Source organism: Chaetodon trifascialis, chromosome 22 (assembly GCF_039877785.1).
Source record: "Chaetodon trifascialis isolate fChaTrf1 chromosome 22, fChaTrf1.hap1, whole genome shotgun sequence".
Taxonomy (NCBI): Eukaryota; Metazoa; Chordata; class Actinopteri; order Chaetodontiformes; family Chaetodontidae; genus Chaetodon; species Chaetodon trifascialis.
This window is the reverse complement of record NC_092077.1, coordinates 10,948,159-10,973,038: the sequence shown is the minus strand read 5'-3', so window position 1 is coordinate 10,973,038 and position 24,880 is coordinate 10,948,159. Positions and strand designations below refer to the sequence as shown.

The following is a 24,880-nucleotide window of genomic DNA, read 5'->3' as shown; positions in this document are numbered from 1 at the left end:
AGACTGTTTTTCTTGACAAAGAGCGCTTTCCATGTTTTATTTCCTCCTTTTATTTGCCTGCTATCAAGCCAGTCAGTGTGCATGTGAATGGGCGATGGAAACTGACAATGAATGCATGGAGTGTGACTGTGTGCAAGTCTCACTCAAGGAGGTGACTGGCATTTAGGAAACAAGCTCAAACTGAGAGTCTGCTGCATTGACCACATGGCTGCTACTGAACTTTTGATCCTCTAACTATACAATAAGGCTGCAGATAATATTGATTTTCATTCTACATTTTATTTTCTCAGTCATTTTGCTGTATTGTATGACAAAAAAAGTGTTCAGTGAAAAACAATGCCCATCAGTTTTCCAGTCTTTGGTGACAACTTTAATTTCCCTTTTCCCCCAACAGCACCAAATCCACATCAATTTCTAATGACTTAAAACCAAAAAACAGCAGCAAGTCCTCAAATTAAAGTAAAATATATTTACCAACAGTTAATCTCCAGCATGATACGAACCACTAGGACCGATTGTGTAAAAGAGAGAGTCTCGTCTGTCACAGATTGTGTGAAGTGATAACTCGAGGGGCTCTGTCATTCAGCGGGGCGGTGAGCGATTCCAACACCGCTGGACTGATGCCTTCCTCGGCCTATGGCTGTGAACCTCCCGGTCCTCTCCTCCATGAGCGGGGAGGAGCTAACTGTGGGACAACATGACATTTCCGCATGTCAACAACTTATCTGAAGCCAAGAAGCAGAAGAAGAAGTAGACAGTTCATGAATGTGGATTAGTTAGAAGTGCCCTAAGTTAACGTGCAGACTTTCGGTCACATGATGCCACCAGCTGCCAGGTGCTGCCTCCTCACGAGGAAGCGAAACACTCCAGAGATTTTAAAAGCAGCTCAGAAGACAGAAGACTGAAGTGCACACATGCTGACATTAACGCCAAAGTTTGACCTGCACAGAGATGTGGTGGCTGATATCCTCAGGAAGGAGGCGTCGGTCTGCAGGGTGAACGGTGAGGCGTTCAGGTGTCAGTGGTCAGGGGCTTTTATCGCTGCTTCTTACGGTTAACGGACGCAATGGAGTAATTTTAGCCGGTAGTTAGCTAACCGTGCTAGCTAAAAGTGTCAGCTCAACCGTTCAGTTTAATTACAGAAACTCGAGTGAACTTAACTGTGTTATGGACTGTCATTGGTATGAAATTACCATTTCCAATTAGTCAATTTCTCTGAGAGAACTTAGCTAGGGGTGTCTTTTCGCTTTAGCTTCAAAAAAAGAAAAATCAGAGTCCCCAAGTAGTTCAAGGCGCATCCGCCATGACCAGTAGATGGCGCTCGTCACTGTTAACGTCTCTATGTACCATATAAAGTCAGCAATAAAGGTAAAATGTTGATTTAAAACAGTCGGTATGCCTTAAAACGTCCTGAAGATGGAGCAAAATTTTAATAGATAACCAAATGTCCTACTGAGTACATAGACAAAGGATGAAAATGTGTTTGAAAGTGATGCATGGCAGTGGTGGACATGCAGGTGAGGCATCAGCATCCTATCATGTATCATCACTTTAAAATTATTTGTCACATAATATAGATTTCTGCCACATAATTCACCCACACATCTGGGCACTTGTACTTACATGCAATAACAGCTGAATATACACCGGAAACACACTCCATTCTCATTGAACATAACACTTTGAGATGTATGGGCTCATCATGATAATGCTGTGTCTGCAGAATACTCTGGAGCAGTGGACACTCATATCCTGAACATTGAGAGAGATGGTGGCATCCTTTTCTCCTGGAAGGTAAGTCCACGGTGACAGCGCTGCATATTAAACGCTTCCTATGCTGAGTGTTCTCGTGAAGCCAGTGTAATTATTCTAATCCTTATTAATTCAGTGCTGTTTCCAGCGTAGCCGTGTTGCAGCCTGCATTGGTCTCGCTTCTCCTCACTTTCATTGCCGTGTCATGTCATTTTTGTTGGACTTAAGCCATGCAGTTTTATCCAAATATACTGTTTAACTCAGGCAGTGCTCCCACTTTTCTCTTTAAATTCTTCTCAGCAGCTCTTGGTGTATGTTTGATATAACATTGTACGCACACTTAAATGCCAACTATTCCGTCTCTGCTCTTCCCAGTCACTCGCTGAGGTTATAGCGAGTGAAATATTCAAATCCCAGATGTCATTTCTTTTGACTCCACCATTCATCATCCAATGGACGCCATCAAATGAAAAGTTCCGTATTCTTTTACACAGAATTCTCTATAATTCTGCTTGACATATTTGGTATTTTTGGAAACCATGGGATCCTTGCTGGAATTTAAAATAAAGTTCTGTGTGTTGAAGCGTGCCTCTCTGCACAACATAAATTTTTAATGATAGATCCGCCACAGAGTCTGTGGGCTTAGGAGGTTAAAGACAGTGTGCAGCCTGTGAAGACAAAATAATCTCTTTTTTAGTGCAAGGTTCACAGTTTTACGCATGCCTGGCTGTGCTTTGGGTTTCAGAGTCGACTCCCTTTTATTTTAAAATCTTCTGAACCAAAAAAAGTGAGTGGTGAATTACTGGTTTGAAGTCAAGCAGGTCCAGTCAGGATAATCAGGAAGGTCAGCTGAGGTAATGGAGAGGTCAAGCGTGGCGTTCCACATGTATCAATGTGGTGCAAGACACCGGTGGGAATTGGATTAGGATTATCTGTCTTTGTAGTTTGATTGATTGAATGACACATGGCCTGACTAGAGGATTTGATTCTATTCTCATAGGGTGCAACAGGGACCACCAGAATTGGAAAATATTACCCCAACACCAAACAGAACAAGGTATTGTGTCCTTCCCTTCAGTGCTGCAGATTTTGCCTTTGTGTGTGTTTGTGCCTGCCTGTTCCCACGTGGCTGTGTATTCTCTCCAACAGCTCCTGTACACATTTGACAAGCAGGTGTGTGTCAGCAGCTGCTCCCTGAACAAGGAGGAGACGCTGTTAGGTGAGCCTCTGTAATGTATTGATAATGATTCGCCAGAAGCGGACATTGTGAGCAATCCTCTGTTCCTGACCCCCGAATCAGGCAATTAAGAGAGTATTTCATTTTGAGCCCAGCCACCAAATTCATCCCTGTAACGTCACTGTTCTGCACCCCACGAGAACGAGGCCACAGACGCAGTTTGGATGCAGATTATTGACTGTAGTGGTGCCAAATCATAGTTAAAGAAAGACTGTTTTAGTGTCGTCTCTGTGGAAAATATATGTAAATGAAGTCACGTGACGCCTGTGTTTTTTTTTATCCCACCTCTCTCTCAGCTGTCAGCTTGGCGCAGAACACCAGGGGAGCGGAGCGCCTCAGACCAAGTAACACCCCAACACGCTTTCTTCTTTACTCCACTTCCAGACCATGGCGTCAACCATTTCAGCCTCCTGAAGTGTTCAGCACGCTGCCTTTTTAACCTCTCTGGTCACATTCTTCATTTTGCAGTATCCAAGTGTCTGACTCTCCTGATTGAGATCCATCCCATCAGCAACACTAAAGTCCTCAAGGCGGTAGACTGCAGGGTCAAAGTGCAGGTGGAGTATATGTGTGTTGACTTGGCCACTTTCATGAGGGTTTTACTGCAGCTACGAGCTGATGTTGCAGTTATGGAGCACTGGGGCTTACAGCGTTCGAGTGCCATAGACTATTTATTTTACAGACTTTGCTGAAAGTGCACTGGGCTGCAGTTACTGTAGTTTTTCTTTTTTTATCCGTCTTCTCCGTTATGTCCTTTTATCAACAGAGGAATATTATGAATGCATTTGTTATTAAGCCACTGTGGCTGTAACCGTTGCGCTCCTTGCTGCCGGTTGCTCTCCATATTGCCAAACCACAAAAATTTAAACATTTGCCAAGAATGTTCGAGGCCAGCATTAAAATATGAAAACCAGCAAATGGAGCCTCTCCATCTGGTAACTGTTACGTATTGTTATAATATAAACCGCCCGTTCGCGTGCTGACTTGTGTTTTCTGTGGCTGTTCCTAGTTCCTAAACTCAGAAACTGACAGGAGATCAGTGCTGGAGAGCCACCTGCTGCTGCTGACTGAGGACGGATGTGAGTCTCTGTGCCCTAATGCTTTACTGTCTGCGTGGGCTACGCTTCTTTGATCTGTTACAGAACAGATCAGCACATTTCGAGAGAAATAATCTGTCTTTTTGCGTTTGTAGTGGAAAAAGCTGCATTCTCTGTTGGATATAGTTGCGCTTAGCTATCCTTGTGTGTTTCAGATGTGGATCTCTATCATGTTATGCTGACAAGACAGGAGGGTTATAGAGTGGTAAGTTGGACTCTACATTCACCACATTGCTCACTTCAGCCGGCTCTCCCTCTTCTCGAAAGAGCAGTCTGTGGAGAGGCCTCAGACTACAAATTGCACAGAGGATATTTTTGCCTGGTGGGTTCTGTGCAAGGGTGTAAATTACTTGCACGTATCTAATAATACTAATAATTAAAAAGCAAAAAGTTTGCACCAGGTTATGTAAATACATTCCAAAAAATATATGGTTTCGACCTCATTCTCAGGCAATGAAATATACTGCGTCTGGTGTCCTCCTGGGGAGCTTTGCATTAAGAATTCAGCAAGTCTTCAATATGAATATGAATGTGTTTGTGTGAACCAGGTGATGGCGAATGCCGAGCGCTTGTCCAGAACAGCGGAGAGAATAGCGGAGGAATTCTGCTGGGTCCAGTGGGACGGACACACCCAGAGACTCTACTATCTCACTCATCATGCAGCACACACGCAGGCATGTACAGCCATGTTTGTGAGGACGTTGCAGTGAATTGCTTTCATGTCTAAAAAAAAAAAAAAAAAAAGGCCATAGATGATTCAAAGCAGGTACACTGACCAACAAAAAAAATGTCTTTCACAGGATAAGTTCCTGATGCGATGTGTACAGTTTTACTTCCACCATAACTGTGAAACTGTGGTAAGTCCCCTGTGTTTTATAATAAGTTACCAGTCTTACAATAACAGTGTGACTTGATAATAACGTATAATTGTCCCACTTTATATTACCCTCCCACCCACAGTTGGAACTCCCATTAGAGTTGCCTGCTAATCCTTTCCACACCGTCAAGTAAGGCAACAACTGCTAGCACAGAGGAAATATAGAAATATAATATAAATTATTGACATGCACCTGCAATCAGACCAGCTAAAATGAATTCCTGTGCTGTGCAGCTCATTAGTTTGTTCTTCACCTTCATAAATAACTGGGACTTTTGTGCATGTGCGTGCATGTGTGTGTGTCTGCAACAGGTTTGTAAATCTGGGTTTTGACCATTATCACCTGGAGAGACCGGAGAAGGAGCTTGTTAGGATGGAAGTGTTCACAAACAGAATAGGTAACACATCCAGGCACAGAAGTCCCTGCATGAATAACATGCCTGCACACATATATTCTCTCACACTCTGCACATATAAATAAACTGACTTCTCAGTTACGTAACTAATTCGATGCCTTTGTGTGTGCTTTGCATTTCTGTTTCGTGAAAACAAGAACGTAAGTCCCACGCACAACTCGGGCCGTGTTCTAATCTGTAGCACATTCTGCTGTCTGAACTGTTTTATCTCACAATAATTCACACAAAAATGAATGTTTTCGAGCACCAGAGATCAGAAAATCAGTGCTGAAGGCGTTTTGGAATTCACAGTCTCTGTTATTATACAGTGATTTTCCACAAATTGATGTATTGTGTTTTTCGAATTACAGCCTTCAACATTAGAATGGGTCAAATTATTCTAACCTCTAACAAGGGATGAGTCATTTTTAGAATTACTGTTTGATTCACTCACTGCATTGTTGATCTAATGACTGAATCTTTCATTTCTGATTCTAATTTCAAATACAAAATCTCAATCATTCTCCCTCATTCCTCTCTTAATCTATCTTTAAGATGTTTTCCTATCATAACATATCAGCTTTTATTCATTTCTTGTTGATTGTCACGAGTGTTGTCTTGGATCACCGCTCTGTCCTGTGGTTTGTTTTTAGGAAGCATGTGTGTGTGCTACAGCCAGCCCCTTAAAGACAAACAGGAGCTGATCTACACTGTGGTTTTAGTTCACAAAGGTGTGTAGGCTATCGACTGTGGTGTATTCAAAGAATGTATAACACCAGTCCTATTTCTGTCTCTTTTCCTCTGCCTCTGTTTTTTTATCTTGAGCACACAGTGATTTGGATTTGCTCTCTTTCTGCAGACTGCAGCAAGACGTTCAGAGTATCTCTGGGCAGCGACCCGTCACCACAGAAAGCCACCCAGCTCCATCCTCTCTTCATCCCTATAGGTCACTGCACACACAGACGCGTAATACCGTCATACACACAAAATCAGCAGCCTTATAAATTCAACCAAGTGCGTGAGCTTGACTGCTAAACATGCATCTCCTACTTTTGCATTCGAAACACAAACACAGACACATAAAAATACAAATGAGTGTGTGTATCATCATGCAGGATAAGAAATGTTTGGTGTGCACACAGCATGCTAACACACATTCTGACTGTGGTGCTGTGTTTTTTCTGTATGTAGGTTACTACATCCTGGTGTACCTGCAGGGTTATTTCCTCCATTGTATCAACACCAGGCAGCAGGAGATGCTCTGTCACTCCCTCTTTCTCTCGGGTAAGATGAGGTTTTTGTCCAAGCTGAGTGGTGGAGCAGTTTGTTTACCTTGTTTCTCAGCTGCAGCGCAGGCTCCTATTTATTTCTGATTGTTTTTTTTAAATGGTGAAACATGTAATATGTGAGAGTTTGACAAAGTGTGAAGAAACAGTAATGTCAAATGACTTCTATGAAGTTAGCATCTAGCGCCCGCCCTGCCTCTAATACTACTTTTTACTCAAGAGGCAATAGTACAGCCCTCATAGTTTCAGGCGGGAGATGTGTCTGAGCTGTGAGTTTGCTACGTTTCCCTGGTTTTAGTTTGCTAAATAGACAAAATGAACTCACCAAATGTCAAGAAAGGAAATATTATTTAACACAAAAATACAACCACACACCTTCTGAGTTCAAATTTCTCTCATGTAGCACACTAAGATGAGCTAAATTGAATTTTTTTTAACTTTTATTTATTAAGGGAAGTTTTACTGAGAGGAAGCCACTCTTTAGCAGGAATGCACTGATTGTATTTGCGCACTTAAGCACATTCACACCTGGAAGCTGCCCAGTACAACCACAGTCTCATCTGTTAGCCACAGAGCAGTTGGGCAGACTCCAGTCAGCTAATAGGCTCTAACTGAGCTAACTTGCGAATGGCGGCTAGTAGCTACAGCCATAGATAGCTACTTGAAAGAGTACAGTGAGCAGCAGTTACCCTGGTGAGTGACCTTTAACAGGACGCTACATGATTGAAATCACCCCTATACAAACAGGAAAAGTAGGCCTCTGTTCTCTGTCTGTCTCAACAATGTCAAGGTCCTGACGTGGACTTGGACCTGCAGTGTCAGTCAGCTGACATATCAGTGCTGCATGCAGAGGAAGAGTCTTGCAGCAGTCTGCTGGACCTGGCCAGCGGGAGGATCCACGCTGCTGAGCTCAGCCCTGACTACCTGCTGCAGATGCTGCGATCAGATGCGCCTTCCAGGTGAGCATGATTCACAACTTTTTGTGGGGATGAAGGATTTATGTATATTGGGGTTATGAGGTACTTGAGAGCAGAGGATAATATAGGAAGGCAGGAAGCAGACAGGTGGAACGTTATTTTGTGAAAAGTTATTTTTGTGCGTGCACCTGCAGAGTTGCTCTGGAATAAACAGCAGCTTTAACTCGAATCCTGGCCACCAGGCAGCTTGGATTCAACCATCCTGCTCCATAAAGATGAATCATTGGCCCCTTGCTTTATTCTTTTCTCTGACATTTTGTTTCGTTCTTTTTATCCATTCATTTATTCATTCATTTTCCAACTTGAATCCACTTTTTAAACAGCGCATACATCATAGTACAGTACCTGACTGCTGGCTGTCTGCCTGTGCATCTGCCTTTGTGTCTCGCTGTTTGTATATGCTTATGTTGTATAAAAGTAAATTTGTTGTATGTCACCTCCATCCAAGGTGCCCCAGCAGCAAGACTGACCCTCAGCGCCTGGCCGCCCTCCACTGCCTGCTGGTTTACATGGGAAACGACCCAAACCTGGAACTGAAGGTACAAATGAAGGCAGGAAGGGTGTTGGGAGGACAGAAATATTGCCTTTCTGTCAGAGTTAGCATCATGTGTTGTTATTTTTCCCCCCGGATGAAGATGCAACACATAATCAGGACCCATGGAACTTAACTTTTAAGTTGAAGGATTGCATTTCCACACAGCACACTGCTATTTATTTGAAAACTTCAGTTGCTATGACAGTTTAAAAAAAGACGCTAGATCAGTAACGTCTTCTTGATGAAGAGAGAGACTGACGTGAGGGGAGGATAAAGAAGCGGAAAAGTGGGAGAACGCAGTCACTTTTAATAAAACGTGCATGCTAATGTCACTATAAGACGCTTTACTTTAAAGAGAATGAACCGCTCAGTAAAATTGAGCTTCGAGATGGCAGCTTTTCTGCACTTCCGCGTAAATTCGGCAGGTGTCAACCTTGAGGTGGAAGTGAGCAGATGGAGGGAAGAAGACAGAAAGAAAGAAAAGACAGGATGGCGCAATAAAGCAGGAGAGGAGAGGAGACAAGTGGACGGAGATCAAACAGTCAAACAAAGACAGAAATAAAAGGACAGATATTTTGTTTGGGCACAGTGCTGACGATGACTCAGACTCTATCAGTAGTTCACCTAAATTAAGATGTTCCAGCTGCGCTGATAGATGTAATAAATTCTTTCTTTCGAGGTTAAATGAGTCGCCAGCTTCATTAGTGCAGCTAGCACTGGGAAATTGGACACTACACATAACTTTTGTATTCTTCGTAGAATCTTTTAATGGGGTCAGCAGCACAAAAAGCAGCGGTTTTAATAAAGGTGATTGCTTGTTAACATTTTATGCTTTGCTCACAGCAGTTCTTTAGTTGAAGAGAATACTGTGCAGATGAAGTTCCTCTACTCCCACTTTTGCTTCTTTGTCCTCCTCTTCACACAGTTGTTACACAGTTTCTGGACAGAAGACTCACGCTGACTTTGCCAAAGAGATATTTCTTCAAACAGCAGAGAACTGGGCAACAGAAAATGAGTTTTCACTCCGCTGCACTGTGAGATTCGCAGGGCCTATCTTTGAGGACATCATTAATTTTTCATGTTTCTGTAATGTAAACATCCATTGAGGCCACGTCATCTGAAAAATTCTTATCAGTCACTGGAACTGTTTTATTGAGATAAGATATCTGCTGTTTGAGTCCACAGCCATAACATCAGCATGCTAACAATGCTCGCAATGACAATTCCATCCCTAGAGCAACATTGCTGGCATGGCAAAAAAGGGATGTCTTTTCAACACTGGACAGTGATTTCCACATAATGGGACATGCATATTAATACTTAATCGCTTCTATGCCGAGAGGTAGATGAGCAGATCAGCACCGGTTTCCTGTTTGTGTGTTTTAATATGAAGCTACAGCTAGAAGACCATTAGCTTAGCGTGAGAGCTTGGAAGCAGCTAGCCTGGCTCATAGAACCCTCATAGAACCGCAGCGTGTTTTAAAGCTTTAGCCTCTGCCAAGATTAAACAAATGAGACGTAATCTCTCTGCAAGAGAGTAAATATTTCCCTAAGTGTCAAACTGTTTCTTTAAAGGACTGTCATTTTACTCTCCACGTGTTGAAAGATGAACTTGTGCAGCTGTCATGTTGCGCTCTCACCACTTTCACACACGCCTCCTGTGTTTCTCCCTCCTGCCTCCAGATAATTGAATGGCTCTGTGACAACGTGAACGCCTTCGAGTCCTTTGATCAGATCCAGGAGTTTATTCTAGGTCAGTGGCAGCTCAAGCAAGGGGACACAAGTCTCCTGGGTATCACTTCTTCTTCCTTTCAGAGTTTAACTGTTCTCTCAACTTTTTATGTCTGTGGTTACTTGACTGTTTGCATCTTTTCTACACAAAACCGAATCCTTTCATCAATTCTGCTTGGCTCTTAAATTTCTTCTCGCAGACTTGTGCCAACGCGAGTCTGGAAAGTGTGGATTAGAGAATGAACGCAGTTATTTTGAGACCTCGGAGACTTGTGGCTCGCGCAGAACGGTTTGATAAAATATGGTTGAGTCCTCGTAGACACACAGAAGCACATTTGTGAGTCCCACAGTGTCTGCCTGAAGGAAATAACTCCAGAGTGGTACATGATATTAATTTTATATTTACAAAAACGGTCATCACCCAGAGAGTAGACGATGGCATGAGATGTTGGAGCACCTTGCCGCATACATTTGCATGTTATTTCTGCTGCTGTAACGACTTTAACGTTCTCTGGGAAACAGAGTCATTTTTAATACATGTGATACCGTACAGTATATGAGAACAATTAAGTTGACCTTATAAATAAAACATTAGTAACCTGCGCTCATTTGTGATTATGGCGGGACCAAGGCGGGCTGGCCTCCTGATGGGGGGAGGGGTTGAAGCCTTGTTTGTTGGCCCTCTTCTCCAGTCACTGAATAATTGAATCCGTAATGTTGTTCATAAATACAATATAAAATCTACCAAAAGGACGCAGACTGAATCATAAAAACATCAGTTCTCAGTCCACAGATTATCATTTCATAATATTAGTACGTATAACATAATTATAATATAGTTTAAGTACCACATTTTGTCATCTAATCTCTAATATTGCTTTGAAATCATATTGTATCTTCTGATTTTGCCGGTTGTAGTTATACCTCGTGACGTACTCAACATTATCTCAGTATTAATTAATCATTTGATAACACATTCGTCTTTTGTAGAGACTCATCAGTGTGTTTGACGTTTTTCTCACGTATCAGAATAAGGTACGATCGTGACTGTGAGTGCTTCCTCTCCGCCCGAAGTCTCCCCAGAGATTCTCCGCTGTCTCCCGAGAGTCTGGACAGGGGAAGAGATTTGTCTGCCAGTCACAGGTGCCGCCGCTGCAGCCAAAGCTGAGCAGAGGAGGCAGAATATTGATGAAACACCCACATCAGGATCACAGCGGCCATGCCGGTGTTACTGGCCTGCGCTGCCAGTGTGCCCCTGACAAACAAGAAGCCAGTGCAAGGCAGCAGTCCACACAATAATCTGCCTGACGTTTCAGTACCAAGGGGAGCGCACACCTCGGCTGGGAATTTAGCAATGAGCAATGTAAAACCAGCAGCAAAAATACTACTCAATGTCCAGGTTTAGACGTCTATCTGTGTCTTCAAACTTCAAATTTGACAGACAAAGCTTCTCTGCCTCAATGCGTCTGTGCACCAAATATGAGGTTTTCTGTTTATTTTGCAGCGTCCTAACCCTTGTACACTGTAGAACAGCGTCCGTGGAAAAAAAAATATCCCCCAGCGCTAATTCAAAATATACCACAGTTTTCTGCAACTTATATAAGCCACTCATTGTCAAACTAAATTCATTATGAAATGAAGCATTTTTGAAAGCGAAGGTCAGGGGGCCTTTTCGGGGGTGGGGGGGTGCCAGACTGCCAACGCTGCAGTGCCACCAGAATAGACTGAGAGGGGAACAGCAGATGCGTATCACCCCTGCATGATGTTAAATGTGATATCAAATGGGACGGGTCGTTGGTTCAAATGCCCTGTTTGTCCTGTAGTTATTTTAGGAGAAGAATTCTGGATAAGCGTGATATATAAGATAGAAGTCTTGACTGAACTCTCTCTCTCTTTCTCTCTCTGTCACACACACTCAAACAGCCTCTTTGTACAGAATAAGCTATGAGAAATCTCTCGGCCTGGATAAAGTCCTGCCTTACTCCTCTGTATTCGACAAGAAGGTACCCCACACACACACACACACACACACACACACACACACACACACACACACACACACCACTTATATATACATTACCACATGCATAAAGGCATAAGAAATAAACAGGCAGCCGTATAGTATATGGATATGACTGCAAAGAGGACACACTTGCGGTTCCATTTCTTTCTTCATGGCTTAAATAGTTCATACACACACACACTTTGGTCTGTCTGCGCGTGTTCCAGGAGATACCAGTGTGTCTGTCGGAGGTCTCTGGTGTGTCGTGTACCACTGAGCTGCATAATGAAGCTCTGTTCAAAGGAAAGGTAGCAACATGCTTTTACATTTTTAAAACTGATATTTGGCTGTAAAACTACTTTAAAGTTATTGTTGAACGATATGCATGACTGTCACAGTGTAGAGTCTCCTCACTGCTCTGTTTCCTGCCCTGTTTTCCAATTTGCTTGCGCGCAATTCAGACGCACTTATCCTCAATTGTTCTGCAGCACTGTCCTTGCTGTGTCACCGTAGCGTTGTTGTTTGTGTGTGCACGTGTGTGTGTGTGCGTGCGTGCATGCAGGCCAGAAGTCCCCAGGGTTTCTGGTCAGAGCTGCAGTGCAACACGGAGACGACAAAATATCTGGATGCTGCTCCCAACCCCAGATACAGAACCTCACACATACAAGCCGACTGGAATAAACTGGTGAGTGAGTGTGTGTTTACGTGTGTGTGCTCCGACAAAAACCTCTCATGTATATCAGTTAACACAAATCACAACCAAATCAGAATTTCCATAATGGAAGTTAAACTGATTGAAGGTAATCGATTGGACATGCTAGTTGCTGTGTGTGTGTGTTTGTGTGTGTGTGTGTATCTCTTGTGTGCCCTTGCCAGCATTCCTATGGGCTTGTGTCAAACAATGGCAGCTTATTTTCAGCCCTCCCATGATGGTGTTGGTTGTTTCAGAGGACTGAGAGGAGACCATCCGGCCACATGAATCACATGGAGGAGAACACGAAGAAGTAGGTCTGCCTCCCACAGGAGCTTTGTTAGGAGAAGTGCATCAGTTCAGACACAGTCCTGAAAATGGAGGGAGGGAAAGCGTGACTGCACCTGTTTGAGAAATTACACAGTTTGCTCCACTTAGGCACTGTAAAGTCAGAATTTCATCACTTAGCCCTTTTTTTGATGAATGTTTAAAGTGTTTTAGCACTATTAGCACTGAGGTTTTTCAAAGATAGTAGCTAATTTCACAAAACAGTCTCACCAAAAGGTCCATTTAGAAGCTTTTCTGGAGCTGATAAGCTGAGTTGCCTGATGGAGGAACTATAATTAGTTTTCTAAATTGATTGGGTTTGGAAAAGTATTTAATTTGTACACTTTAAAGCCAACAATAGCTACAAAACTGCTACGCAAGTTCAGCTATTCTTGGAAGTTACATTGATTTTCCCAACAGAGGCAGTCTGATAAAAACCTCTGTGGCACACAGCTCTAATCCCACTGGTTCCTACTGATTAAAATCTTTGAAAATGGGTTTCATATTTATATTTTTATTTATTTAAAAAGCCTTGATTATTGCCGAAAGCAGCTGGGCACTGTAGGTTTTCGCAAACCTTACTCACACAGGAGGAAATGTGCATTAGTTGGAGACTATTTTCAGCTGTGGATTAATACACCAAATGTGTATTAATATAGAAAATCGACAGCCTTACCCTTTAACTATGCAGGAATGCATTTGCAGCCAAAAATGTGTTTAGATTTCTCAGCTCAGATAAGTTCTAAGGTAAAAGTTCAGTTGAAGAATCAAACATAATCTAAGACAAAAAAGAGGCAAAGCCAGTTTAAAGTGCTTTAGTACATTTGATTTTACAAAAAAAAATTCTTTATTTTCTGTATTATTTGATGTAGTCCTGTCTGGAATCTAAATCAAACTCATTCCTCACTTTTCATGACCTGTTGGGAGCCTTGATGAATATGCCTCTTACCTGCTCTTCGCAAGGCGGTATGAATAGAAATGTGGAACAGGATTGTGGAAGGCAGACGTTCAGTTTCCATTACCAAAGTCAGTGTAAACCACTTTGGAAAACACTGGCTCCAAAGAACAAAAACGTCTGTTCTCTGTCTCCTCACCCTGTAGTTATTTGGTGTCTCCCTTCCTGTGTGGATGCTTGGCTCTCTTTTAAGTGGACTGTCTCTTTTGGTTTTAATTATCCGCACAAACTCCCCAAACTGTAAAATCACACCGAACCCAGTTCTCCCTCTGATGATACGTTAATGACCTGAATGAACCTGTTACCAGGTTCCTCTTTGAATCTGAAAAATCAACTTTCTATTAAAATAGAAAGAATATAGAACAGTTTATGATCAAGTGATTTGATGATGGACATGTACCTGAATGCACCACTGATGTAAACCTGCTCTGAATTAAATATACCTCTGTCCTGTTTGTGCCAGGGATCAAACCAACAGCCTCCTGGTTCATAATTAGCTTGCTTCAGGCCAAACTTCAGCACCTGCTCGAAAAGTTTTGCTTTTATATATATATATTTATATTATATTTATACTTTTGCTGTTGACTGCAGCAGTGAAGCATTATACTCCCTCGGCTTACAGCATGAAAAGTAAGACTCTTATTATAATGCTGGCTTCAGGGATTGTTTTCACACAAAGCTTTTCTTCTGATTTTGTAGAGTTCTATCAATGGTGGACACCTGGTGTCTCGGTAAGACGGCACGAGCACACTGAACACACACATATCCCCTCGCAAACATAAAGCCAGAGATGCAGCACACACAGGTACACAGACACGCACAATGCAAGTGTGAATGTCATAAATAACAAAACCTTGGCTTATTCTTTGGAGCTCAAAACTGTGTGCAAGTGTGTTTGGCGTTGTGTGTTTGTGTGTTCGTCTGAGGTCGCATTCTTCATGCCCACTGGAGAATTCAGCTAAACAGAACCACCATGCTAATTTATCTTGGAGGGTGAGATTGAGAAGACAGAGGAGGGAGGAAGAAAGGGAGAAGGAGGTGAAAAATACAGTGAAAAAAAAAAATTAAAGTTGAAGAATGCTACAATTATATAACAGTGGGGAGTTAGGTACTTCCTTCCCCTCTCTCTCTCTCTCCCTCTTTTGCTTCTCTTCTTGTGCCTCGCTCTCTCGGCACAGCTGTTTTATGTCAACCGCAACACGGGACCTTCCCTTACCTCAGTTTATTCACGTGGATGATCTCATACACCCTCAGATTCTCTTGTAAAACACACTCTCGCAGCATTATGATCAGTTTCACTGCACCAACACTTATGCACCGATGATAGCACAGTAAGAAGCTGCCTCAATGATTTCCTAAAAGATACGTGGTGGTAAAATGATGCTGTATCACGTGTATTACATGGGTAGTTGTCGGAAGGTGTTGGCTTTTGCGGCTATTTTAAAAGAAAATGGACACTTAACAAGTCTGATAGAAAGGTCATTCGATCAAGAAATGGTACAAAATTGTTGAAAATAGGAAAATCTTACCTGGCAGGAATCATGTTTACCATCTTTGTGTACTGTAGCATGTTAGTATGGCAGCATTTGCTAATTACTACTAAATACAAAATGTTTTTAACATGGCAAAAGAAAAGTCTGCAGACCACCAATGTTAGTAGAGTTGATCCAGAGAGGACTGTGAACGTCTGTATCAGATTTCACGGCAATCCATCCACTAGTTGTGGAGATATTTCTCACAAAACCACAAATGTTAACACAGTGTTAGCACTAGGGGGTTATCAAAGTCAGTAGGATATATCGGGGAACTATGAATGTCTGTGCCAAATTTTCTGTCAATCCATCCAGTAGCTCTTGAGATATCTCAGGAACAAAGTGATGGACTGACCGACAGAGAGACAGACATTGCCATCCCAAGAGCCATGTTGCTAGCAGGGTGAGAAATGCCCTTCACACCTTCAAATGGCTTGTTTTGTCCAACCAAGGATGAAAAACCAAAGAGAGTCCATTAGTTTTACAGTTTGACTAGCTGGAACCAGCAAATCTTCTTAGAGGCATCCAGTTAATCTGGCAGCGCAGCCTGTCAGTTAGCTGTGCCCTGCAGGCTCTATTTATATCTGAAACATACTACACTGCAACATAACCCCCCCCCCCGAAATTCTGTCATGTGTGTACAAATGATCAAAAGATGGTGATGATGTGTTTGTGCACGCAAGCGTGCAAAAATTCATCCACAGTAACTGAGCTGGAGCATCATCCATAAAAACATAAAAAAAAAAGAAAGAAGAAGAAGCAACTCTAGCATGCATGCACACACACACGCGCACACACACACACACAGCAGGATTGCAGCCTCATAACCCCCAAGCTTTAGGATGTATTTTTAAAGCAAACCCACCCCAAAAGAATCCATTAATATCTTAGGTTCAGTCCTCTTTTTTCTTTTTTTCTTTTTTTTCTTTTTTTATTAAAGCCATAAACAAGTCAGAGTTTGGGTTTCTTCCATTCCTACTGATGGCCTGTTTAATGATGTTACTGCACTGACACACCTGAGGCTACCTGTACTGTTCATTTCAGGGGAGATGCAGCATCAAAGGTTTCTTCAAACGTCTCTTTTATGTGTGTGGTCTCACTAGTGCCTTGTCTATTCTAGATAAGAAGCTGGTGCCACTTTTCCAGGAGGAGGACCATCAACAGAGGGCGCTCATAGGCCTGGTGAGGCAGTAGCTGAAAGCAGTCAACGGCTGCGAAACATGTGCACACGCAAACTGATATAAACACCCTTAGTTCCTGTAAAGGGAAAATGTTAATGCTAGGCAAAGGCATGCTTCCACATTTAAGGGGAGACCCTTTCCTTTTCTAACATGACAGTAACCTTAGAGTTCTGATATTAACAAGTCAAGGTGGTCGTGTTATTACAGAATTGGCTGTAAACATAGTCTGAGTTGACAACATAGCGTCACATTCATACAGTAGGTGTTTTTTTAGCTTTCAGGCACATCTGTGTCATTCAACGCCAATGTAGCAAAACTTTAAGAAAAATATGCTCTAAATATACTTCAGAACTATTGAATTCAAACATTATGATATCAGTGTTCTCATCCTCCATGAGGCTGGAACAGGTCTGCATTCAGCAGAGAAATGAAGGCTGTCACCATTGTAGCCCCCTCTTCTGCATGTTAATTGCTTAGAACCCCCTCAGTCAGAAAAAAAGCATGGTCCTCCCTCATATTTGTACCCATCGAGCCTGTAGTTTGGCTCTTTCCCAGTCACAGTTATGACTTGGATGTGGACGTGAAGAACGCTGAAACCGATAATTACGGTAGCTCTGACAGTTTGCTGTTTTTTGAGGGGCAGTTATGTGCTGGGCTGCTTGGGTGTCCACATACCTTTGGCCGTAATGTAGAATCACAATCCCCTCGTAAAAAGCCAGTCCAAAGATTTTGCAAGAATTATAGTTTGAACTCGCATGTTCTCCAAAACCTCGAAAAGCCTCACCTGCGAAATGCTGCCAGCTGAATGAATCATTCAGCGAAAGCACCAGCCATCCAGTCAGTCGTGGCAAAAGATGCAGATGCTTCGAAAGCGGAAAGCCCTTCATTGTTCCAAAAACACAGCGGGGACCATCCTTCCACTCAGAATCAGAGAGCGGGAGCAGAATGGAAGATAACAAAAACCGCATCAGCCCGGGTTGTTGCTTTTTAGATCAAGTGTCTGCTTTGACATCCTGTGGTAGATGAAGAGGAGGTGGGTGAATAGTAAAACACTTGCTCTGAGTGCCACAGATTGTTGACAGACAACTGTTTAACAGCAGGTGGATTCTTCCTTTAACACGGGTTGATATATGCACCACTAAAGATCCATAGTGAAACGCTGACAGCCGATTGTTCCCCTCCATAGTCATCTTTTAAGGTGAAACTCCTTTTACGCTTCAGATGAGTCGACACTTTAAAAAAAGGGCATCTTAAGGTCCTTGTCCTGCATTTTTTTTTTTTTTTTTAATGCTGTACGTTGTTTGATGGACAATTTCATGTCCTCCTGTTTTCCCTGTGCTCAGCATAGTTTTTAAAGAGCACATAGTTTCAATTTAATGGAGTTCAGGCAAGATGCTAGCAGTCTCTCTGCTATTCTTAGAAAGATCCCTCCTGTGTGCCTCCCTTTATTCCCTCCATCGCTTCCTCCATCATTCTTTCGCCCCTTCTTCTCTTTCCTCTTCTTTCCTTTCACTCCATATTTTTACCGCTCACTTCCCTCCCTCTTTCTCCTCCTCTTTCCCCCTTTTCCTCCCAGAAGGATTTCAGGTCATTCTGTCAACTTCACACTGTTTTTAGACCTCAGCTCCTCTGTGTTTTTCCACCTCTCACATCCACAGGTCTCCCCTCTCCTTCTCCTTCTCTCCTCTCCTCTCCATGGTTAAATCAATTTTGGGACACTGTGGTCTAGGAAAACGTCGAGGTGAACTCAGTTTGACCCTGCTGGGTGCGCAGCAAAGTATGCTTAAAACACACAAACACAACGTTCGACTCCCGGCCACGCACACACAGACGCACACACATGCAGAGAAAATAATCAGCGTGTGCTTTCTTCCTTTTGCAGACAGTCGACAAGCTACGCGAGCATCTCAACAGAAACCTGCCTCGACTGGGGAAGAAGAGGATTGACTCACTGGTTGTCAGCTACGTAGCCAAACTGGTTGGTACACTCTGCGTATGTGTTCCAGAAGCTCTGTGTATTTTAAAGGCACATCAGGTTATATTTATTTCATGTTTGCCCTTACTCTTTTCCTGCAAGGTTAAGTGACACTCACAGAGGAGAGTGCTCAGAGGAGAAGGCAGCAAGTTTTCCACTTTAGTTAAATGGTTGACAGAGCTCACAGATGGATGTGCCTGCGTCAGTTAAGGGAGCTTGCTGGAAGCCGTCGGGTCGCTGTCGGTCCTCTAAAACACACATCAGCTCTCTGGTCAAGACATGTATCCTCCACCACTCATTAACTTTTATTCCCTGCGTACCCCGCAGACTGCCATTAGTATCGAGAGCACAAAAAGCGATTTTATGATCATTTCTAGATTGATTTCTAAATGTTTATCTCTTCATTGTGCCCCCACTTCTAAACCCAAACCTAAGCCCTTTGTATCCGCCCAAAGAGCAGCAGGTGGGATCTGCATAACCAAGTGGAAAGATGTAACCGCTCTCCGTTTCAGTACCCTATAGAGGTACTTGGTTCTGTAAAGTCAGTCTTTAGTATTCCTGGGAGGTAAATCCCTTCACAGCGAGGAGCCGCTGAAAGCAGACATACAGCATATATCAACACAACAGTATTAAATCAGGCCAAGGGTAAGGCTGGAATTGAATAGAAAGCAGGATACAGCGCATTTTGGGACTTTCTGGAATTGCAAATGACAGAGTAAAAAAGGCCAAAGAAATCCTCCCTGCTCACTGCCGGATCGGTCGACGGCTCAGCTTGGTACCACGGGCTCATGAACCTGCGCCTCCACGCTCAAAATGAAAGTAATGGAAATGGGCGCGCCTGTAATCACTCCGGCAGTGCCCCCGCGACAGACAAACAGGGCGATTATTAAATCAACTCGGCTGAGTGAGAGTGAAAAAGTTTCTCATCCTGGGAGCCCGACTTATTAAAACATACTCGCGCAAAGACCCGTAAGAAACAGCCTCCAGGGACGTTTCACTTAAAGAACAGTCGAGTAGCTCACCAGCCCGGCGATGTGCTTACAGATCACGCTGACTCATGCTTTAAAAACTCAGGGTGGTACTGTTTCAAAGAGGGCTGACTTCCCTTCCACAAATAAAGAACATCTCCCCTTCTTGTCGGTGCTTATTGAGACTAATGGCTGCATTGACACAGGGGAGAAGTTGGGGGTGAAATAGATTACAGCTTTTAAGAGCCAGGGAACTTCTGCTATGATGCATTACAGCTCCACAGCACATTATTGTCATCGTTATTTATTTCCTGTCCCTGTTGCTACAGACAACCGAGATGCATGCCTTTTTATAACATAGCCAATGTCAGAGCAAAGAACAACCCGCTGATAGCTGAATATGAATTACTAATCGCAAGAATACACATTAAAAGTAATGCAATGAAGTGAAATAGGCTGAAATATTTTTAATTCTGCGGAAAAGTTATTCTATACCGAAGGTTATTAAACTTTGTCTCAACAGGGGAGCCACACTGAGTAAATCCAGACTCTTTGTCAGGCTGAGGCTCATTAAGACAAATCGCTGATTATGGATTTTATTCTCATAGAAAGTCACGAGGGGAATTCAGCGTATGAGCATGCAGCTTTGAATTACTTGTTCGCCTTTTGTGTGACTTTCCTTTCAGCACAAAAACATCCCGGCTACATATTTTCATCCTTTTTACTGATCTTCAGGGGCACGAATTACATCAGCGACGAGCACAGGAGATAGTTGGAAAAGAAAGAACTTGAATAATTTATACTGCTTGAAAAGTTGCCACCTTTTTGTTAAACAATGAATATCTGATTTTGGGAATAGCTGTTTTAAATATATCAAACATTTATGTTTATGCTTTAGTTTTTGACTTTTGGGGTATTAGTTTTTTCACCCGTGTTGACAGCTGGCAAAATGAGCGAGGAAACGAATAACTAAAAAAAGATCAAGCTGCACTTCGTTATTCTGGCTGTGTGATTGAAAACATGACCAGTGTGTATCGACCGCACAGCAGTTTTCCTCAGGGTGGAACAATCAAACGCAGACGAGTGAATACTGTCAGCACGAGCTTCAAACACAGGCTGAGAACTTTCACAGCGATATTTGGCTTTTCTCATTAATCATATCTATAATCAATGAATGAACCGTTCCCAGATAATCTAATGAAAATATGTACATGAACAGAACAAGTAAAAGACGCCCCATCAAAGAAAAAAAGGTAAAAAATAATGTTAGAAATACACATAAACGCAAGCAAAAAGAAACAATCTGAATAACAAAAAGGGGATATGTTAAAATGAAAAGGCACAATGCCAAAAATGATGAGAAGAACAAATAAAAATTAAAACACAAAGTCAGAAAAGGGAATACTCATAGCAATAATCTAGATATGACCATAGAGTTAAAAAATAAAATGATAAAGAAAGGAAAAAGATGAGAGGTAAATGTGCTAAAAGGTAAAATAGAAATGAAAAAAATGAATTAAATAAATGAAATAAAAAGGGACAAAGAGCCGAAAGCTGTGCAGTAAACAAGTCATTTAATATAAAATTTTAAAAATTAAAATGTCATTTTCACAGTTTCTTGTAAACACAGTATGATGAATTTGCATAGAAAATATGCTAATTCGGTTATTTTTGTGATTTTTTTCCATTGTGATAAACGACATAAAGGATGTATGAAAAGTAAAAAAACATAAAATCTGTGGAGAATTTTAAAAAAGCATGGAGCTTATTATAACAGTTGTCTTTGACGCCGCTTTTATCTTCACCCTTTATGTACTGCAAGTGATGCTAATTGAAATTCCCACCCCGAGGTCACTGGAGGACGTTGCGGCCGGCGTTCGCAGGGGCTGGCGGAAGGTTTCCCACTGGTGCGCAGGATGTGAATGAGGCAGGCCGCCTTCCTGTTATTCTACAGGAGATGAGAGAGAGGTGGTTTGTTGATTGAAGGAGCGGGTATGTGGTCGTTCCAGCGCGCAGCGAGCACCTTTCGTACGCACTGGAATGATCCTGGATGCTGACAGATGTGTGCGTGCGTGATAAAATGTGGGTTCACACTCCGATACACTGAGTTGCTGTTCAGTGGAAATGAAAATGGGAAGTAGGAAAAAAATAGGGAGTGAGGTAACAGATCATAGAACAAGTGTACAGTACATTTCCTCAAAGAAAATAGAATCATAGCAGAAAGATACGACTAAATTGCATATTTTTCACATTCGTCAGACAGGATGCTTGTGTTGTGCAAAATTTCCAGGTCTGTGACTTGAGCCGAAAATGTTTCATTTGAATCTAATCGAGCATCTCTTCCCCTGAGCGCTAACATGTGTGTCTCCGTGTGTGTGTTTAGCTGGAGCTCGTCAGACACATGCTGGAGTCAGTCTGGCTGAAGTGTAAACTCGGCCCTCGTGTTTTGAGCTTGTGAGTAGCCCTCCCTCGCCCGTGTGTCTCCCCTTTTAAACTTCTAACGTAAAGTGTAAAGCGCTGACAGAATGTGTGTGTTCGTCTTCACGCATGTGTGCCCCAGACCCCCATCACTCCACGCTGTGTGTGTCTCCGCATGTGCAAATTGTAGATGACCCCTCGTCACGTGTGCGCTCCCGTTATGTAACATTCCCATCCGAATTTTTCTGTGTGTGTTCCAGCACACAGCAGGGCAGTCCAGCCGAGTGGTCCGTGTTTCACTTCATGTTTCGGATCCTGGAAGCCACGAGGGGTCTCTGCCTGCCCCTCCCACCTGGTATCATTCACACACACACATCTACACACACTCTTACGCTCTCAGTTGTTATAATCCACTTTGTCTCTGTCTCACCCAGAATAACAATGTGTGTTTGCACTGAGGGACACCAGACCCACTCTCTTCAGCGCTAATGTAACCAAAAATATGTTAAACATTAGCATAGTGCAGACATGGGTAAAGCGGAGTGTGAATACATTTTCAATCATTTGAATTCATTTTCCAATTTTTTGCGGCATAAACCCCCCCCCTCCGTTACACAATCTAATGATTTTAGTCGCTTATGAGTAAAGGTTTGTGGGGTCGAATCTAAACTGTCTGGGGATCAGAAAGGAAATGAGAACTGCCCAGAGGCAAGGCTGCACACCTTTAACGCTGAGGCTGCAAAGGCGAATGTGAAGCTGGAAAGCAGCAGACATGCGCTCAGTCTGTTTCCCTTTCGAAAATAAGTAAAAGTTAAAAAAGAAAATTACAAATTACTGTCCAAGTTGTGCAGTCAGTTTTTATATTTGCCTCAACAATTGTTTTTTAAATGTCTTTTGCCAAGCTAGCTGTGTGGCCAGTACTTTGGTTGATAAACACTTGAAAACTAATGACATTCCCATCAGCCTTTGCTCAACTTCAAGTTTAGCGATTACCAAATGTTAGCATGCTAACTAAGATATTGAATGTGGTAAACACTCTACCTGCTAAACATCAGCATTGAGCATGTTAGCATGCTAACATTAGCATTTAGCTCAAAGCGCTGCTGTTTCTAAATATACCCTCACAGTTTTACTTTTTCATTTCCTTTGTTTTCAGGAATATCAGAAACTAAAGTCTCTTCTTCTTCTTCTTCTTCTTCTTCTTCTTCTTCTTCTTCTTCTTCTTCTTCTTTTCTGTTCCCTCTTTGTCTCTCTCTCTCTCTCTTCTGCAGGTTATCACACATTGTTAGCAGTGTTTGCTGTGCGTTGCCTCCCTCATCACACCTTCCTACAGTACGTCGACCACGGTGTCTTGCAGCTCACTGAAACCTTTGTGTCAAGGCTTATGACAGGTACACACACACGCACACACACACATATGCACGGTTAAATCTTGCTTTGCATGTCTGAGAAAGTTTACAAGAAAAATACAGTCATGTGTGATGATAAGACAGTGAACCACCACCACCACTAAAAGAAACAAAGACAAAAAGAAAACAATAAATCAAAACAGTTTTATTTAAATGTTTTACATCAGTGAACATGGGACATTAGAACATTTTAATCTCTACCAAAACCATTAGTATGAAGAAGTTTATAATATGAAACCATTCATAACGCAGGGACCATGTTAGGAGTTTTCATTAAGCTGCATGAGGAGACTCTTTCTCTTACTGTTGCTTCCACGTCGTTGATGCGCCGAGGCGAAGAAATACAGGAACGGATTCAGGCAGTGATTGAAAAAGTAAAAACATTCCACGAATGTCAGCATCTCCCTAACATGAAGCAGTTTGTCTGATGCTCTGAAACACACATCCAGCACGCGAAGAAGGAGAGGAAAAAAGCCAACAACCAGGGAGACAGCGATTATTCGAATGAAAAGTTTAGTTGCTCGAGGCACTTTTCTGTTAGGCATCTGAGCTCGTTTGACCCCTCGAACAAGTAGCAGGTAGAAGAACAACACCACTAGGTGGCCGAAAACAATAAACGAGATGTAGACCGGTTCGAGCGCCGGTGCGATCCTCTGATCCTTGCAGGAAGGACTGTCAGTCTGCTCGCCCTCGTTATTCACCTCCGTCAGGAAAAACACAGCTGGAAGAGCCACCAGGGCTCCGAGCATCCACACAGTGAAGAGCAGAAGCCGCTGCCACGTCCGGTTCAGCTTCTCCCACTTTTTGGGGTGAAGAACCTGGCAAGTGAAATAATTTAGTTGGATATGTGACCGCTTTCTGTGGTCTAGTTTTGTCTCTCTTTACACAGTAAATAATGTATGTTTGCTTTGAAAAGCAAAGAGGATAAGAGCTGACGATGACCAGTTAAGCCCCATTTGGACTGGATTTTATTGTCTAGGGGACGAAGAGTCATTTTAAGATTACCTGCACAAGTCAGTAATTTTAATCCCATCTGCAGCGTGCGTGTATATGGGTAATTTTTCCACCCACACCCCAGTAAGAATTAAGCTGCGATGCCTCCAGTTTTTCAGCAAACTCACTGATCCTCCTGTAATCCTGCCAGAGCAACATCCTTGCTTTTTTAAGTGGAGTTTCTTCTGCAGTTAGAGCTATTTTTCCTTCTATTTCTTTTTTTCTTAATATCAGCTCAGTGTGAAAATTGACTTTTGAGTGAAAATGGATTACAACAAAAACGTTTCCGCCGATCTGAAAACACTAACGCCAACATACTGTGTACATAGGCCTATTTGGGAAAGACGATAAGAATGGGACTTTAATATTTAATATGTAAAGATGGATGCAGCTTTGAGCTGTAAATTATAATTCTCAGCAAAAATGTTGCTGGTGGGATGTATCCTGACTCTTATGTGGGCAGAACTTTGTGTTCAACATCATTTCAGGATATATGATTTCAAGTCAGGGTGAAATTTCATACATCCCAGATTCCAAAAACG

At 42.5% G+C, this 24,880-nt stretch overlaps 1 protein-coding gene across 1 annotated transcript in view; it reads left to right on the top strand.

Moving 5' to 3' along the window:
* Nucleotides 1–752: 752 nt before the first annotated feature.
* gsap (gamma-secretase activating protein) overlaps nt 753–24,880 on the top strand; it is a 34,807-nt gene continuing 10,679 nt past the window's right edge. The window contains exons 1-28 of the mRNA XM_070992524.1: nt 753–1,002; nt 1,724–1,794; nt 2,753–2,809; nt 2,902–2,971; nt 3,286–3,333; nt 3,458–3,546; nt 3,999–4,068; nt 4,242–4,291; nt 4,635–4,760; nt 4,887–4,943; nt 5,047–5,093; nt 5,276–5,361; nt 6,012–6,089; nt 6,218–6,304; nt 6,550–6,642; nt 7,435–7,603; nt 8,070–8,160; nt 9,840–9,909; nt 11,811–11,890; nt 12,117–12,197; nt 12,452–12,574; nt 12,838–12,893; nt 14,562–14,593; nt 16,515–16,576; nt 18,458–18,553; nt 21,902–21,972; nt 22,197–22,291; nt 23,208–23,327. Of these exons, the coding sequence (XP_070848625.1) occupies nt 915–1,002; nt 1,724–1,794; nt 2,753–2,809; nt 2,902–2,971; nt 3,286–3,333; nt 3,458–3,546; nt 3,999–4,068; nt 4,242–4,291; nt 4,635–4,760; nt 4,887–4,943; nt 5,047–5,093; nt 5,276–5,361; nt 6,012–6,089; nt 6,218–6,304; nt 6,550–6,642; nt 7,435–7,603; nt 8,070–8,160; nt 9,840–9,909; nt 11,811–11,890; nt 12,117–12,197; nt 12,452–12,574; nt 12,838–12,893; nt 14,562–14,593; nt 16,515–16,576; nt 18,458–18,553; nt 21,902–21,972; nt 22,197–22,291; nt 23,208–23,327 (2,263 nt within the window). The 5' untranslated portion in view covers nt 753–914. The remainder of the gene's footprint in view (nt 1,003–1,723; nt 1,795–2,752; nt 2,810–2,901; nt 2,972–3,285; nt 3,334–3,457; nt 3,547–3,998; nt 4,069–4,241; nt 4,292–4,634; nt 4,761–4,886; nt 4,944–5,046; nt 5,094–5,275; nt 5,362–6,011; nt 6,090–6,217; nt 6,305–6,549; nt 6,643–7,434; nt 7,604–8,069; nt 8,161–9,839; nt 9,910–11,810; nt 11,891–12,116; nt 12,198–12,451; nt 12,575–12,837; nt 12,894–14,561; nt 14,594–16,514; nt 16,577–18,457; nt 18,554–21,901; nt 21,973–22,196; nt 22,292–23,207; nt 23,328–24,880) is intronic.